Source organism: Salmo trutta, unplaced genomic scaffold (genome assembly GCF_901001165.1).
Source record: "Salmo trutta unplaced genomic scaffold, fSalTru1.1, whole genome shotgun sequence".
Lineage (NCBI taxonomy): Eukaryota > Metazoa > Chordata > Actinopteri > Salmoniformes > Salmonidae > Salmo > Salmo trutta.
The window spans coordinates 40,001-59,047 of record NW_021823319.1 but is presented as its reverse complement, the minus strand read 5'-3'; the positions used below and the strand labels follow the sequence as shown (position 1 = coordinate 59,047).

The 19,047-nt window shown below is 41.9% G+C and overlaps 1 protein-coding gene across 3 annotated transcripts in view; it reads left to right on the top strand.

Annotated features, from left to right (window-relative positions):
• The window catches only part of LOC115190130 (methionine synthase), a 63,269-nt gene that overhangs the window by 15,879 nt on the left and 28,343 nt on the right, over nucleotides 1–19,047 (top strand). For all 3 annotated transcript variants that reach the window (XM_029748622.1, XM_029748623.1, XM_029748624.1), the window contains 11 exons: nucleotides 3,551–3,651; nucleotides 3,771–3,832; nucleotides 5,631–5,698; nucleotides 8,312–8,391; nucleotides 8,686–8,798; nucleotides 9,587–9,727; nucleotides 10,284–10,469; nucleotides 11,626–11,805; nucleotides 12,327–12,443; nucleotides 13,958–14,098; nucleotides 17,892–17,981. In XM_029748622.1, the coding sequence (XP_029604482.1) occupies nucleotides 3,551–3,651; nucleotides 3,771–3,832; nucleotides 5,631–5,698; nucleotides 8,312–8,391; nucleotides 8,686–8,798; nucleotides 9,587–9,727; nucleotides 10,284–10,469; nucleotides 11,626–11,805; nucleotides 12,327–12,443; nucleotides 13,958–14,098; nucleotides 17,892–17,981 (1,279 nt within the window). The remainder of the gene's footprint in view (nucleotides 1–3,550; nucleotides 3,652–3,770; nucleotides 3,833–5,630; nucleotides 5,699–8,311; nucleotides 8,392–8,685; nucleotides 8,799–9,586; nucleotides 9,728–10,283; nucleotides 10,470–11,625; nucleotides 11,806–12,326; nucleotides 12,444–13,957; nucleotides 14,099–17,891; nucleotides 17,982–19,047) is intronic.

The following is a 19,047-nucleotide window of genomic DNA, read 5'->3' as shown; positions in this document are numbered from 1 at the left end:
GGGCCTCAGTAGGCTGATATACAGTGTTACTGCTTTATTCTGACCTCATCAGACTGGGCCTCAATAGGCTGATATACAGTGTGTTACTGTGTATTATTCTGACCTCATCAGACTGGGCCTCAGTAGGCTGATATACAGTGTTACTGTCTTATTCTGACCTCATCAAACTGGGCCTCAGTAGGCTGATATACAGTGTTACTGTGTATTATTCTGACCTCATCAGACTGGGCCTCAATAGGCTGATATACAGTGTTACTGTGTATTATTCTGACCTCATCAGACTGGGCCTCAATAGGCTGATATACAGTGTTAGTGTCTTATTCTGACCTCATCAAACTGGGCCTCAGTAGGCTGATATACAGTGTTACTGTGTATGATTCTGACCTCATCAGACTGGGCCTCAGTAGGCTGATATACAGTGTTACTGTCTTATTCTGACCTCATCAGACTGGGCCTCAGTAGGCTGATATACGGTGTGTTACTGTGTATTATTCTGACCTCATCAGACTGGGCCTCAGTAGGCTGATATACAGTGTTACTGTCTTATTCTGACCTCATCAAACTGGGCCTCAATAGGCTGATATACAGTGTTACTGTGTATTATTCTGACTTCATCAGACTGGGCCTCAGTAGGCTGATATACAGTGTTACTGTGTATTATTCTGACCTCATCAGTCTGGGCCTCAGTAGGCTGATATACAGTGTTACTGTGTATTATTCTGACCTCATCAGACTGGGCCTCAATAGGCTGATATACAGTGTGTTACTGTGTCTTATTCTGACCTCATCAAACTGGGCCTCAGTAGGCTGATATACAGTGTTACTGTGTATTATTCTGACCTCATCAGACTGGGCCTCAGTAGACTGATATACAGTGTTAGTGTCTTATTCTGACCTCATCAGACTGGGCCTCAGTAGGCTGATATACAGTGTTACTGTGTATTATTCTGACCTCATCAGACTGGGCCTCAGTAGGCTGATATACAGTGTTACTGTGTATTATTCTGACCTCATCAGACTGGGCCTCAGTAGGCTGATATACAGTGTTAGTGTCTTATTCTGACCTCATCAGACTGGGCCTCAGTAGGCTGATATACAGTGTTACTGTGTATTATTCTGACCTCATCAGACTGGGCCTCAGTAGGCTGATATACAATGTTACTGCTTTATTCTGACCTCATCAGACTGGGCCTCAATAGGCTGATATACATTGTTAATGTGTATTATTCTGACCTCATCAGACTGGGCCTCAGTTGGCTGATATACAGTGTTACTGTCTTATTCTGACCTCATCAGACTGGGCCTCAGTAGGCTGATATACAGTGTTACTGTCTTATTCTGACCTCATCTGACTGGTCCTCAGTAGGCTGATATACAGTGTTACTGTGTATTATTCTGACCTCATCAGACTGGGCCTCAGTAGGCTGATATACAATGTGTTACTGTGTATTATTCTGACCTCATCAGACTGGGCCTCAGTAGGCTGATATACAGTGTTACTGTCTTATTCTGACCTCATCAGACTGGGCCTCAGTAGGCTGATATACAGTGTTACTGTCTTATTCTGACCTCATCTGACTGGGCCTCAGTAGGCTGATATACAGTGTTACTGTGTATTATTCTGACCTCATCTGACTGGGCCTCAATAGGCTGATATACAGTGTTACTGTGTATTATTCTGACCTCATCAGACTGGGCCTCAGTAGGCTGATATACAGTGTTACTGTGTATTATTCTGACCTCATCAGACTGGGCCTCAATAGGCTGATATACAGTGTTACTGTGTATTATTCTGACCTCATCAGACTGGGCCTCAGTAGGCTGATATACAGTGTTACTGTCTTATGCTGACCTCATCAGACTGGGCCTCAATAGGCTGATATACAGTGTTACTGTGTATTATTCTGACCTCATCAATCTGGGCCTCAGTAGGCTGATATACAGTGTTACTGCTTTATTCTGACCTCATCAGACTGGGCCTCAATAGGCTGATATACAGTGTGTTACTGTGTATTATTCTGACCTCATCAGACTGGGCCTCAGTAGGCTGATATACAGTGTTACTGTCTTATTCTGACCTCATCAAACTGGGCCTCAGTAGGGTGATATACAGTGTTACTGTGTATTATTCTGACCTCATCAGACTGGGCCTCAATAGGCTGATATACAGTGTTACTGTGTATTATTCTGACCTCATCAGACTGGGCCTCAATAGGCTGATATACAGTGTTAGTGTCTTATTCTGACCTCATCAAACTGGGCCTCAGTAGGCTGATATACAGTGTTACTGTGTATTATTCTGACCTCATCAGACTGGGCCTCAGTAGGCTGATATACAGTGTTACTGTCTTATTCTGACCTCATCAGACTGGGCCTCAGTAGGCTGATATACAGTGTGTTACTGTGTCTTATTCTGACCTCATCAAACTGGGCCTCAATAGGCTGATATACAGTGTTACTGTGTATTATTCTGACCTCATCAGACTGGGCCTCAGTAGGCTGATATACAGTGTTACTATGTATTATTCTGACCTCATCAGACTGGGCCTCAGTAGGCTGATATACAGTGTTACTGTGTATTATTCTGACCTCATCAGTCTGGGCCTCAGTAGGCTGATATACAGTGTTGCTGTGTATTATTCTGACCTCATCAGACTGGGCCTCAATAGGCTGATATACAGTGTGTTACTGTGTCTTATTCTGACCTCATCAAACTGGGCCTCAGTAGGCTGATATACAGTGTTACTGTGTATTATTCTGACCTCATCAGACTGGGCCTCAGTAGGCTGATATACAGTGTTAGTGTCTTATTCTGACCTCATCAGACTGGGCCTCAGTAGGCTGATATACAGTGTTACTGTGTATTATTCTGACCTCATCAGACTGGGCCTCAGTAGGCTGATATACAATGTTACTGCGTATTATTCTGACCTCATCAGACTGGGCCTCAGTAGGCTGATATACAGTGTTACTGTGTATTATTCTGACCTCATCAGACTGGGCCTCAGTAGGCTGATATACAATGTTACTGCTTTATTCTGACTTCATCAGACTGGGCCTCAATAGGCTGATATACATTGTTACTGTGTATTATTCTGACCTCATCAGACTGGGCCTCAGTAGGCTGATATACAGTGTTACTGTGTATTATTCTGACCTCATCAGACTGGGCCTCAGTAGGCTGATATACAGTGTTACTGTGTATTATTCTGACCTCATCAGACTGGGTCTCAATAGGCTGATATACAGTGTGTTACTGTGTATTATTCTGACCTCATCAGACTGGGCCTCAGTAGGCTGATATACAGTGTTACTGTGTATTATTCTGACCTCATCAGTCTGGGCCTCAGTAGGCTGATATACAGTGTTACTGTGTATTATTCTGACCTCATCAGACTGGGCCTCAGTAGGCTGATATACAGTGTTACTGCTTTATTCTGACCTCATCAGACTGGGCCTCAGTAAGCTGATATACAGTGTTACTGCTTTATTCTGACCTCATCAGACTGGGCCTCAGTAGGCTGATATACAATGTGTTTCTCTCTTCCAGTATTGGTCTTAACTGTGCCTTAGGAGCCACTGAGATGAGGCCTTTTATTCAAGCTATTGGGAAATGCACCACCGCTCACGTCTTATGCTACCCCAATGCAGGTAACCGGCACCCATCCATCCCAACTCACCCGCGGCAAACTTAGCATCTAGCTAGCTCACCTTTTTGTTTTGTGTTCACAACCACGATCTGCCGTTTTCACACACTCTGCTTGTTCCAGGTCTCCCCAATACGTTCGGTGGATACGATGAGACCCCAGAGTTGACAGCTTCACATTTAAAGGTAAACTTATTGATTTTATAGCTGGTCTACCCAATGAATGATCTATCGATTTGATTCAGCCAAATGAATAAATATCATACCCCTCCAAAATGCTAACCTCCCTTGTTATTGTAATGGGGAGAGGTTAGCATGTTTCAGGGGTATGATATAAAATGCTAACCTCCCTTGTTATTGTAATGGTGAGAGGTTAGCATGTTTTAGGGGGTATGATATAAAATGCTAACCTCCCTTGTTATTGTAATGGTGAGAAGTTAGCATGTTTTAGGGGTATGATATAAAATGCTAACCTCCCTTGTTATTGTAATGGTGAGAGGTTAGCATGTTTTGGGTGGTATGATATAAAATGCTAACCTCCCTTGTTATGGTAATGGTGAGAGGTTAGCATGTTTTAGGGGTATGATATAAAATGCTAACCTCCCTTGTTATTGTAATGGTGAGAGGTTAGCATGTTTTAGCGGTATGATATAAAATTCTAACCTCCCCTGTTATTGTAATGGTGAGAGGTTAGCATGTTTTAGGGGTATGATATAAAATGCTAACCTCCCCTGTTATTGTAATGGTGAGAGGTTAGCATGTTTTAGCGGTATGATATAAAATGCTAACCTCCCCTGTTATTGTAATGGTGAGAGGTTAGCATGTTTTGGGGGTATGATATAAAATGCTAACCTCCCCTGTCATTGTAATGGTGAGAGGTTAGCATGTTTTAGGGGTATGATATAAAATGCTAACCTCCCTTGTTATTGTAATGGTGAGAGGTTAGCATGTTTTAGCGGTATGATATAAAATGCTAACCTCCCTTGTTATTGTAATGGTGAGAGGTTAGCATGTTTTAGGGGGTATGATATAAAATGCTAACCTCCCTGGTTATTGTAATGGTGAGAGGTTAGCATGTTTTAGGGGTATGATATAAAATGCTAACCTCCCTTGTTATTGTAATGGTGAGAGGTTAGCATGTTTTAGCGGTATGATATAAAATGCTAACCTCCCTTGTTATTGTAATGGTGAGAAGTTAGCATGTTTTAGCGGTATGATATAAAATGCTAACCTCCCTTGTTATTGTAATGGTGAGAGGTTAGCATGTTTTAGGGGTATGATATAAAATGCTAACCTCCATTGTTATTGTAATAGGGAGGTTAGCATGTTTTAGGGGGTATGATATAAAATGCTATTCTCCCCTGTTATTGTAATGGTGAGAGGTTAGCATGTTTTAGCGGTATGATCGAAAATGCTAACCTCCCCTGTTATTGTAATGGTGAGAGGTTAGCATGTCTTGGAGGTATGCTAACCTCCCCTGTTATTGTAATTGTGAGAGGTTAGCATGTTTTGGGGGGTATGATATAAAATACTAACCTGCCCTGTTATTGTAATGGTGAGAGGTTAGCATGTTTTAGCGGTATGATATATAATGCTAACCTCCCTGGTTATTGTAATGGTGAGAGGTTAGCATGTCTTGGGGTTATGATATATAATGCTAACCTCCCCTGTTATTGTAATGGTGAGAGGTTAGCATGTTTTAGCGGTATGATATAAAATGCTAACCTGCCCTGTTATTGTAATGGGGAGAGGGACAAACTACTAAACCTTTGACTACTTTACTACACATAAGTGAATTTGTCCCAATTATTTTTGGTCGCCTAAAATGGGGGGGTCTATGTACAAAAAGTGGTGTAATTTCTAAACGGTTTACCCGATATGGATGAAAATACCCTCAAATGAAAGCTGACAGTCTGCACTTTGACCTCCTAGCCATTGTATCATTACAGCTTGTATACACTCTGACTGTCTCTTATTTGTGTAGGACTTTGCTACAGATGGTCTGGTGAATCTGGTTGGTGGATGCTGTGGAACGACTCCTGCACACATCAGGTGACTGTCTGTCCTCTGACACCGGCTACTGTCCAGCAATATAGAACGAAATACTGTCTATACTGCTGTCTATAGATATAGGACTGATATACTGTCTATACTGCTTTCTATAGATATAGGACTGATATACTGTCTATAGATACAGGACTGATATACTGTCTATAGATATAGAACTGATATACTGTCTATAGATATAGAACTGATATACTGTCTATACTGCTGTCTATAGATATAGAACTGATATACTGTCTATACTGCTGTCTATAGATATAGAACTGATATACTGTCTATAGATATAGAACTGATATACTGTCTATAGATATAGAACTGATATACTGTCTATAGATATAGAACTGATATACTGTCTATACTGCTGTCTATAGATGTAGAACTGATATACTGTCTATAGATATAGAACTGATATACTGTCTATACTGCTGTCTATAGATATAGAACTGATATATTGTCTATAGATATAGAACTGATATACTGTCTCGATATAGGACTGATATAGTGTCTATAGATATAGAACTGATATACTGTCTATACTGCTCTCTATAGATATAGAACTGATATACTGTCTATAGATATAGAACTGATATACTGTCTATACTGCTTTCTATAGATATAGAACTGATATACTGTCTATAGATATAGAACTGATATACTGTCTATACTGCTGTCTATAGATATAGAACTGATATATTGTCTATAGATATAGAACAGATATACTGTCTATAGATATAGAACTGATATACTGTCTATAGATATAGAACTGATATACTGTCTATACTGCTGTCTATAGATATAGAACTAATATACTGTCTATAGATATAGGACTAATATACTGTCTATACTGCTGTCTATAGATATAGAACTGATATACTGTCTATAGATATAGAACAAATATACTGTCTATAGATACAGGACTGATATACTGTCTATACTGCTGTCTATAGATATAGAACGGATATACTGTCTATACTGCAGTCTATAGATATAGAACTGATATATTGTCTATAGATATAGAACTGATATACTGTCTATAGATATAGGACTGATATACTGTCTATAGATATAGGACTGATATACTGTCTATACTGCTCTCTATAGATATAGGACTGATATACTGTCTATAGATATAGGACTGATATACTGTCTATAGATATAGAACGAATATACTGTCTATAGATATAGAATTGATATACTGTCTATAGATACAGGACTGATATACTGTCTATACTGCTGTCTATAGATATAGAACGTATATACTGTCTATAGATACAGGACTGATATACTGTCTATAGATATAGAACTGATATACTGTCTATACTGCTGTCTATAGATATAGGACTGATATATTGTCTATAGATATAGAACTGAAATACTGTCTATACTGCTGTCTATAGATATAGAACTAATATACTGTCTATAGATATAGAACTGATATACTGTCTATACTGCTGTCTATAGATATAGAACTAATATACTGTCTATAGATATAGGACTAATATACTGTCTATACTGCTGTCTATAGATATAGAACTAATATACTGTCTATAGATATAGAACTAATATACTGTCTATAGATATAGGACTAATATACTGTCTATACTGCTGTCTATAGATATAGAACTGATATACTGTCTATAGATATAGAACGAATATACTGTCTATAGATACAGGACTGATATACTGTCTATACTGCTGTCTATAGATATAGAACGGATATACTGTCTATACTGCAGTCTATAGATATAGAACTGATATACTGTCTATAGATATAGAACTGATATACTGTCTATAGATATAGAACTGATATACTGTCTATACTGCTGTCTATAGATATAGAACTGATATATTGTCTATAGATATAGGACTAATATACTGTCTATACTGCTGTCTATAGATATAGAACTAATATACTGTCTATAGATATAGAACTGATATACTGTCTATACTGCTGTCTATAGATATAGAACTGATATACTGTCTATAGATATAGAGCTGATATACTGTCTATAGATATAGAACTGATATACTGTCTATACTGCTGTCTATAGATATAGAACTGATATATTGTCTATAGATATAGAACGGATATACTGTCTATAGATATAGAACTGATATATTGTCTATAGATATATAACTGATATATTGTCTATAGATATAGAACTGATATATTGTCTATAGATATAGAACTGATGTATTGTCTATACTGCTGTCTATAGATATAGGACTGATATATTATCAATAGATATAGGACTGATAGATTGTCTATAGATATAGAACTGATAGATTGTCTATAGATATAGAACTGATATATTGTCTATACTGCTGTCTATAGATATAGGACTGATATATTATCTATAGATATAGAACTGATAGATTATCTATAGATATAGAACTGATAGATTATCTATAGATATAGAACTGATATATTGTCTATATTTATAGGACTGATAGATTGTCTATAGATATAGAACTGATAGATTATCTATAGATATAGAACTGATAGATTGTCTATAGATATAGAACTGATATATTGTCTATAGATATAGGACTGATAGATATGAAACTAATATAAATCTCTCTGTGTGTGTGTGTGTTCAGGGCCATTGCTGAGAAAGTGAAGCACTGCCAGCCCAGAGTGCCCCCTACTGACGTCTTTCAGGACTACATGCTACTCGCAGGTAGAAAACAACAAGAATTTAGATGAGCTCTGTGTCCAGGGCTGGTATTTTTTTTTTATAAAGCCTTGCAGAGTAGAAGTGTTGATCTAGGATCAGTTCTGCCTTTTCATTTTTTATTTTTTTTAAGATAATAATGAATATAATGACATATAGACAGTGAGGACCTGATCCTACAGTAGACCTGCTCTGAGATGTACCTTTCTCAGTCACGGTAGCACTGATGGACAGTAGCAGCAGCAGCAAACCACTGATAAGCATTTCACCACAGCTTGATCATGTATTTTTGTGTCGCAGGTCTGGAGCCGTTCAGGATCGGTCCGTACACTAATTTCGTTAACATCGGCGAGCGTTGCAACGTGGCCGGATCGAGGAAGTTCGCCAAGCTGATCATGTCGGGAAACTATGAGGTGAACTGTCTCTCTCCTTTTTAATCCTCCTCGTTATACCACCTGAAATAAAACTCAAGTCGAATACAGATCGCATTGATCGTTGTAGCTTGAAATATCTTATCTTCTATACCCATGTCTGGTGTACCAGGGTCATGTTTAGTAGGGAACACCGTATCAAAACGTTTTGAAACAAAAACTAAAAATGACTTATTGGACAAGTTCAGGTAGTTTCTCTCTGTTTCAGTTTATCTTCTTGTGTTTTTGGTGCATATTGAACACAACCCTCTGACTGAACATGTTCCCTGTCTGTGAACCGGGTCCCCTGTCTGTGAACCGGGTCCCCTGTCTGTGAACCGGGTCCCCTGTCTGTGAACCGGGTCCCCTGTCTGTGAACCGGGTCCCCTGTCTGTGAACCGGGTCCCTGTCTGTGAACCGGGTCCCTGTCTGTCTGTCTGTGAACCGGGTCCCTGTCTGTGAACCGGGTCCCTGTCTGTGAACCGGGTTCCCTGTCTGTGAACCGGGTCCCCTGTCTGTGAACCGGGTCCCCTGTCTGTGAACCGGGTCCCTGTCTGTGAACCGGGTCCCTGTCTGTGAACCGGGTCCCCTGTCTGTGAACCGGGTCCCCTGTCTGTGAACCGGGTCCCCTGTCTGTGAACCGGGTCCCTGTCTGTGAACCCGTTCCCTGTCTGTGAACCGGGTCTGTGAACCGGGTCCCTGTCTGTGAACCGGTTCCCTGTCTGTCTGTCTGTGAACCGGTCCCTGTGAACTGGTCCCTGTCTGTGAACCGGGTCCCTGTCTGTCTCCAGGAGGCGTTGAGCATAGCCAAGACCCAGGTGGAGATGGGAGCCCAGGTGTTGGACATCAACATGGATGAGGGGATGCTGGAGGGTCCAGCCGCCATGGCCCGGTTCTGCTGTCTCATAGCCTCCGAGCCGGACATCGCCAGGGTAGGAATCAACTGGACATTTCAAAAAGATAAGATACCTGCACACTCTGATGTTTAATCATGTTTTCTAAACCATTTCCCGTGATACTGTACCGAAGAGGTAATGTTACTATGTACTGAGCTACAGGAAGCTGAACCACATCGTTGAAGTGCTAGGAGATGCAGGGAAAACAAGACCACTGGAAGAGCAGAGCTCATCTATAGAATAAGTCCTTTAGGCCCTTACTAAAGCTGAAGTTCACTTACCCAGCTCTCCCAGTTCTCCTCTTTATCCTCCCCTCTCTCTCCTCTCCTAGGTACCTCTGTGTATAGACTCGTCTAACTTCCAGGTGTCCTCCTCTCTCTCTCTCTCTCTCTCTCTCTCTCTCTCTCTCTCTCTCTCTCTCTCTCTCTCCTCTCTCTCTCTCTCTCTCTCTCTCTCTCTCTCTCTCTCTCTCTCTCTCTCTCTCTCTCTCTCTCTCTCTCTCTCTCTCTCTCTCTCTCTCTCTCTCTCTCTCTCTCTCTCTCTCTCTCTCTCTCTCTCTCTCTCTCTCTCTCTCTCTCTCTCTCTCCCCTAGGTACCTCTGTGTATAGACTCGTCTAACTTCGAGGTGATCAAGGCGGGCCTGAAGTGTTGTCAGGGGAAGTGTATCGTGAACAGCATCAGTCTGAAGGAAGGAGAAGAGGAGTTTCTCCAGAGAGCTACGACTGTCAGACGCTACGGGGCTGCCGTGGTTGTTATGGCCTTCGACGAGGAGGGTCAGGTGAGACTGACAGCTGGAAAAGAGATGGTAGGATATACAGTGGCAAGAAACAGTATGTGAACCCTTTTGGAAATACCTGGATTTCTGCATAAATTGGTCAACAAATTTGATCTGATCTTCATCTAAGTCACAACAATAGACAAACGCATTCTGTTTAAACTAATAACACACAAATTATTGTATTTTTCTTGTCTATATTGAATACATCATTTAAACATTCCCAGTGTAGGTTGGAAAAACTATGTGAACCCCCTAGGATAATGACTTCTCCAAAAGCTAATTGGAGTCAGTAGTAAACTAACCTGGAGTCCAATCATCGACGTAAAAATGAATTCCCAAGTTTATCAAGATATTTTGCAGGAGAATGTTAAGCTATCTGTCCGCCAATTGAAGCTCAACAGAAGTTGGGTGACGCAACAGGACAACGACCCAAAACACAGAAGTAAATCAACAACAGAATGGCTTCAACAGAAGAAAATACTCCTTCTGGAGTGGCCCAGTCAGAGTCCTGACCTCAACCCGATTTGAGATGCTGTGGCATGACCTCGAGAGAGCAGTTCACACCAGACATCCCATAAATATTGCCGAACTGAAACAGTTTTGTAAAGAGCAATGGTCCAAAATTCCTCCTGACCGTTGTGCAGGTCTGATCCGCAACTACAGAAAACGTTTGGTTGAGGATATTGCTGCCAAAGGAGGGTCAACCAGTTATTACATCCAAGGGTTCACATATTTTTCCCACCCTGCACTGTGAATGTTTACACAGTGTGTTCAATAAAGACATGAAAACATATAATTGTTTGTATTAATTTAAGCAGACTGTGTTTTGTCTGTTGTGACTTAGATGATGAAGATCAGATCAAATTTTATGACCCATTTTATGCAGAAATCCAGGTATTTCCGATGGGATCACATACTTTTTCTTGCTGCTGTACATTCTTAGAGAGAGGGGGGGGGACAGGATGAAAGTGGAAGGTGGGGTAGGGTTCCATCCCATGCTGCTGTGGGTTATGGGTGCTTGGCAGACTGCAACACTACTCCTACGACAATGGGGGGGTTTGGATCCCGTTACCTCATGGATAAAAAAAGACCGTTGGCTCCCAGGGGGGGAAACCAATCAGACCTTTGGAACAGCTGTCTTCTCTGATTCCTACAGGCTACGGAGACAGAGCGCAAGGTCGAAATCTGTAGCAGAGCTTATCGCCTCCTGGTAACTCAAGTGGGCTTTGACCCCAACGACATCATCTTCGACCCCAACATCCTGACCATCGGCACGGGCATGGAGGAACACAGCGAGTACGCCATCAATTTCATCAGAGCCACAAGGCTCATCAAGGTCAGTTGAGACCGGGTTAATGTTTCTGCTAACGCGGTCACAACACTGCTTATCGTTGTCACTCTCCAGGGGGGGATTTCTATGGGACTGTGTTTTTTTTCTATATTGATACCAGTGGTGATGTTACTCAGCTGTCCAGGGTCTGCCTGGGAAAGGTCCTGTGTCCCGTGTGGCTCAGTTGGTGGTGGTGTTTGCAACGCCAGGGTTGTGGGTTCAATTCCCACAGGGGGGGGGGCCAGTACGGAGAAAAAAATTTATGAAATGTATGCATTCACTACTGTAAGTCGCTCTGGATAAGAGCGTTTGCTAAATGACTAAAATGTAAATGTGAAATGAAAGGAGATGGATTTAACCTCAGGGGGATTGCAAACAACATGCATGGCAGTGTGGGCTTCCAGGCTGTAAATGACCCATACTGTGTTTTCTGTAGGAGTCTTTACCTGGGGCCAGGATCAACCTGTCCTTCTAACAGTATATACTACAGTATTTAATGTGTATATATATATATATATTCTCTATAGGAGTTGTTGCCTGGGGCCAGGATCAGTGGAGGCCTGTCCAACCTGTCCTTCTCCTTCAGAGGCATGGAGGTCATCAGAGAGGCCATGCATGGAGCCTTCCTTTACCACGCCATCAAGGTAGGTTGAACCTTCCTCTACCGCTCCATCAAGGTAGGTTGAACCTTCCTCTACCGCGCCATCAAGGTAGGTCGAGCCTTCCTCTACCGCGCCATCAAGGTAGGTGGAGCCTTCCTCTACCACGCTAATCAAGGTAGGTGGAGCCTTCCTCTACCACGCCATCAATGTAGGTTGAACCTTCCTCTACCATGCCATCAAGGTAGGTGGAGCCTTCCTCTACCACGCCATCAAGGTAGGTGGAACCCTCCTCTACCACGCCATCAAGGTAGGTAGAGCCATTCCTCTACCGCGCCATCAAGGTAGGTGGAACATTCCTCTACCACGCCATCAGGTGGAACCTTCCTCTACCGCGCCATCAAGGTAGGTGTAACTTTCCTCTACCGCGCCATCAAGGTAGGTTGAACCTTCCTCAACCGCGCCATCAGGTGGAACCTTCCTCTACCGCGCCCTCAAGGTAGGTGGAACCTTCCTCTACCACGCCATCAAGGTAGGTGGAACCTTCCTCTACCACGCCATCAAGGTAGGTTGAACCTTCCTCTACCGCGCCATCAAGGTAGGTTGAACCTTCCTCTACCGCGCCATCAATTTAGGTTGAACCTTCCTCTACCGCACCATCAAGGTAGGTTGAACCTTCCTCTACCGCGCCATCAAGGTAGGTTGAACCTTCCTCTACCGCGCCATCAAGGTAGGTTGAACCTTCCTCTACCACGCCATCAAGTTGAACCTTCCTCTACCACGCCATCAAGTTGAACCTTCCTCTACCACGCCATCAAGTTGAACCTTCCTCTACCGCGCCATCAAGGTAGGTGGAACCTTTCTCTACCGCGCCATCAAGGTATGTTGCACCTTCCTCTACCGCGCCATCAAGGTAGGTTGAACCTTCCTCTACCACGCCATCAAGTTGAACCTTCCTCTACCACGCCATCAAGTTGAACCTTCCTCTACCGCGCCATCAAGGTAGATGGAACCTTCCTCTACCGCGCCATCAAGGTAGGTGCACCTTCCTCTACCGCGCCATCAAGGTAGGTTGAACCTTCGACTACCACGCCATCAGGTTGAACCTTCCTCTACCGCGCCATCAAGGTAGATGGAACCTTCCTCTACCGCGCCATCAAGGTAGGTGGAGCCTTCCTCTACCACGCCATCAAGGTAGGTTGAACCTGCCTCTACTGCGCCATCAAGGTAGGTAGAACCTTCCTCTACCACGCCATCAAGGTAGGTTGAACCTTCCTCTACCACGCCGTCAAGGTAGGTGGAACCTGCCTCTACCGCGCCATCAAGGTAGGTGGAACCTTCCTCTACCGCGCCTGCAATATTGCTAGCCAACTAGCATGCTAACGTTAACCATCCCAGCACTACTACGTTAGCACTGCATGAGTCAGCCAGTGGCTATCGACATCTAGCTAGCTACTGGACCTACTGCATTAGCCAGTGGCTATCGACATCTAGCTAGCTACTGGACCTACTACGTTATCACTACATGAGTAACCCTGTTGTCCTGCTGTCTCCTATAGGATGGCATGGACATGGGCATAGTGAACGCTGGCAGCCTGCCTGTCTATGATGATATTGACAAGGAGCTCCTGCTCATGTGTGAGAACCTCATCTGGAACAAAGACCCAGAGGCCACAGAGAAGCTACTGCTGTACGCACAGGTATATGGATTAACACTACAGTATATATCCTAGTTTAACTTACTGTGCTTGTATGAACAGGTATATGGATTACACACTACAGTATATATCCTAGTTTATCTTACTGTGCTTGTACACACAGGTATATGGATTACACACTACAGTATATATCCTAGTTTAACTTACTGTGCTTGTATGCACCAGTACATGGTTTACACACTACAGTATATATCCTAGTTTATCTTACTGTGCTTGTATGCACCAGTACATGGTTTACACACTACAGTATATATCCTAGTTTATTTTACTGTGCTTGTATGCACCGGTACATGGTTTACACACTACAGTATATATCCTAGTTTATCTTACTGTGCTTGTATGCACCGGTACATGGTTTACACACTACAGTATATATCCTAGTTTATCTTACTGTGCTTGTATGCACCGGTACATGGTTTACACACTACAGTATATATCCTAGTTTATCTTACTGTGCTTGTATGCACCGGTACATGGTTTACACACTACAGTATATATCCTAGTTTATCTTACTGTGCTTGTATGCACCGGTACATGGTTTACACACTACAGTATATATATCCTAGTTTATCTTACTGTGCTTGTATGCACCTGTATATGGATTACACACTACAGTATATATCCTAGTTTATCTTACTGTGCTTGTACACACAGGTATATGGATTACACACTACAGTATATATCCTAGTTTAACTTACTGTGCTTGTATGCACCAGTACATGGTTTACACACTACAGTATATATCCTAGTTTATCTTACTGTGCTTGTATGCACCAGTACATGGTTTACACACTACAGTATATATCCTAGTTTATTTTACTGTGCTTGTATGCACCGGTACATGGTTTACACACTACAGTATATATCCTAGTTTATCTTACTGTGCTTGTATGCACCAGTACATGGTTTACACACTACAGTATATATCCTAGTTTAACTTACTGTGCTTGTATGCACCGGTACATGGTTTACACACTACAGTATATATCCTAGTTTATCTTACTGTGCTTGTATGCACCGGTACATGGTTTACACACTACAGTATATATATCCTAGTTTATCTTACTGTGCTTGTATGCACCTGTATATGGATTACACACTACAGTATATATCCTAGTTTATCTTACTGTGCTTGTATGCACCGGTACATGGTTTACACACTACAGTATATATCCTAGTTTATCTTACTGTGCTTGTATGCACCAGTACATGGTTTACACACTACAGTATATATCCTAGTTTATCTTACTGTGCTTGTATGCACCGGTACATGGTTTACACACTACAGTACATATCCTAGTTTATCTTACTGTGCTTGTATGCACCGGTACATGGTTTACACACTACAGTACATATCCTAGTTTATCTTACTGTGCTTGTATGCACCGGTACATGGTTTACACACTACAGTATATATCCTAGTTTATCTTACTGTGCTTGTAGGCACCGGTACATGGTTTACACACTACAGTATATATCCTAGTTTATCTTACTGTGCTTGTATGCACCGGTACATGGTTTACACACTACAGTATATATCCTAGTTTATCTTACTGTGCTTGTATGCACCGGTACATGGTTTACACACTACAGTATATATCCTAGTTTATCTTACTGTGCTTGTATGCACCGGTACATGGTTTACACACTACAGTATATATCCTAGTTTATCTTACTGTGCTTGTATGCACCGGTACATGGTTTACACACTACAGTATATATCCTAGTTTATCTTACTGTGCTTGTATGCACCGGTACATGGTTTACACACTACAGTATATATCCTAGTTTATCTTACTGTGCTTGTATGCACCGGTACATGGTTTACACACTACAGTATATATCCTAGTTTATCTTACTGTGCTTGTATGCACCAGTACATGGTTTACACACTACAGTATATATCCTAGTTTATCTTACTGTGCTTGTATGCACCGGTACATGGTTTACACACTACAGTATATATCCTAGTTTATCTTACTGTGCTTGTATGCACCAGTACATGGTTTACACACTACAGTATATATCCTAGTTTATCTTACTGTGCTTGTATGCACCGGTACATGGTTTACACACTACAGTATATATCCTAGTTTATCTTACTGTGCTTGTATGCACCGGTACATGGTTTACACACTACAGTACATATCCTAGTTTATCTTACTGTGCTTGTATGCACCAGTACATGGTTTACACACTACAGTATATATCCTAGTTTATCTTACTGTGCTTGTATGCACCGGTACATGGTTTACACACTACAGTATATATCCTAGTTTATCTTACTGTGCTTGTATGCACCGGTACATGGTTTACACACTACAGTATATATCCTAGTTTATCTTACTGTGCTTGTATGCACCGGTACATGGTTTACACACTACAGTATATATCCTAGTTTATCTTACTGTGCTTGTATGCACCAGTACATGGTTTACACACTACAGTATATATCCTAGTTTATCTTACTGTGCTTGTATGCACCGGTACATGGTTTACACACTACAGTATATATCCTAGTTTATCTTACTGTGCTTGTATGCACCGGTACATGGTTTACACACTACAGTATATATCCTAGTTTATCTTACTGTGCTTGTATGCACCGGTACATGGTTTACACACTACAGTATATATCCTAGTTTATCTTACTGTGCTTGTATGCACCAGTACATGGTTTACACACTACAGTATATATCCTAGTTTATCTTACTGTGCTTGTATGCACCGGTACATGGTTTACACACTACAGTATATATCCTAGTTTATCTTACTGTGCTTGTATGCACCGGTACATGGTTTACACACTACAGTATATATCCTAGTTTATCTTACTGTGCTTGTATGCACCGGTACATGGTTTACACACTACAGTATATATCCTAGTTTATCTTACTGTGCTTGTATGCACCGGTACATGGTTTACACACTACAGTATATATCCTAGTTTATCTTACTGTGCTTGTATGCACCGGTACATGGTTTACACACTACAGTATATATCCTAGTTTATCTTACTGTGCTTGTAGGCACCGGTACGGTGCCTTCGGGAAAGAATTCAGACCCTTTCGACTTTTCCCACATTTTGTTGCGTTGCTGCCTTATTCTAAAATGGAGTAAATATGATTTTTTTCCCCTCAGCAATCTACACACAATAGCCCTATAATAACAAAGCGAAAAACGGGTTTTTAGAAATGTTGGCAAATTTGTTCAACAGAAATACCTTATTTACATAAGTATTCAGACCTTTTGCTATGAGACTCGAAAATGAGTTCAGGTGCATCCTGTTTCCATTGATCATCCTTGAGATGTTTCTACAACTTGATTGGAGTCCACCTGTGGTAAATTCAAATGATTGGACATGATTTGGAAAGGCACACACCTGTCTATATAAGGTCCCACAGTTGACAGTGCATGTCAGAGCAAAAACCAAGCCATGAGGTCAAAGGAATTGCCTGTTGAGGTCAGAGACAGGATTGTGTCGAGGCACAGATCTGGGGAAGGGTACCAAAACATTTCTGCAGCGTTGAAGGTCCCCAAGAACACAGTGGCCTCCATCATTCTGAAATGGAAGAAGTTTGGAACCAACTTGGCCGCCCGATTAAACTGAGCAGTCGGGGGGAGAAGGACATATGTTGCTGTATGAACAGGTTAACACGGTACATGTCCTGTAACTCTGCGGCTGTATGTCCCTTCTCGCTGTGGTTACCTGATCCCTAGTACAGTATACTAGTTCCCATAGGTTTTTCTCTGAAGAGAATCCTGTCGTTTTCAGAGCTGCGCCAAAGGAGGGAAGAAGGTGGTCCAGACGGACGAGTGGCGAGAGGGAACAGTGGAGGAGAGGCTGGAGTACGGGCTCATCAAGGTTAGTACGGGCTCATCAAGGTTAGTATGGGCTCATCAAGGTTAGTATGGGCTCATCAAGGTTAGTATGGGCTCATCAAGGTTAGTATGGGCTCATCAAGGTTAGTATGGGCTCATCAAGGTTAGTATGGGCTCATCAAGGTTAGTATGGGCTCATCAAGGTTAGTATGGGCTCATCAAGGTTAGTATAGTATGGGCTCATCAAGGTTAGTATGGGCTCATCAAGGTTAGTACGGGCTCATCAAGGTTAGTATGGGCTCATCAAGGTTAGTATGGGCTCATCAAGGTTAGTATGGGCTCATCAAGGTTAGTATGGGCTCATCAAGGTTAGTATGGGCTCATCAAGGTTAGTATAGTATGGGCTCATCAAGGTTAGTATAGTATGGGCTCATCAAGGATAGTATAGTATGGGCTCATCAAGGTTAGTATCGTATGGGCTCATCAAGGTTAGTATCGTATGGGCTCATCAAGGTTAGTATAGTATGGGCTCATCAAGGTTGGTATAGTATGGGCTCATCAAGGTTGGTATAGTATGGGCTCATCAAGGTTGGTATAGTATGGGCTCATCAAGGTTAGTATGGGCTCATTAAGGTTGGTATAGTATGGCTCATCAAGGTTGGTATAGTATGGGCTCATCAAGGTTGGTATAGTATGGGCTCATCAAGGTTGGTATGGGCTCATCAAGGATAGTATGGGCTCATCAAGGTTAGTATCGTATGGGCTCATCAAGGTTAGTATCGTATGGGCTCATCAAGGTTAGTATCGTATGGGCTCATCAAGGTTAGTATCGTATGGGCTCATCAAGGTTAGTATCGTATGGGCTCATCAAGGTTAGTATAGTATGGGCTCATCAAGGTTAGTATAGTATGGGCTCATCAAGGTTAGTATAGTATGGGCTCATCAAGGTTAGTATAGTATGGGCTCATCAAGGTTAGTATAGTATGGGGCTCATCAAGGTTAGTATGGGGCTCATTAAGGTTAGTATAGTATGGGCTCATCAAGGTTAGTATGAGCTCATCAAGGTTGGTATGGGCTCATCAAGGTTGGTATAGTATGGGCTCATCAAG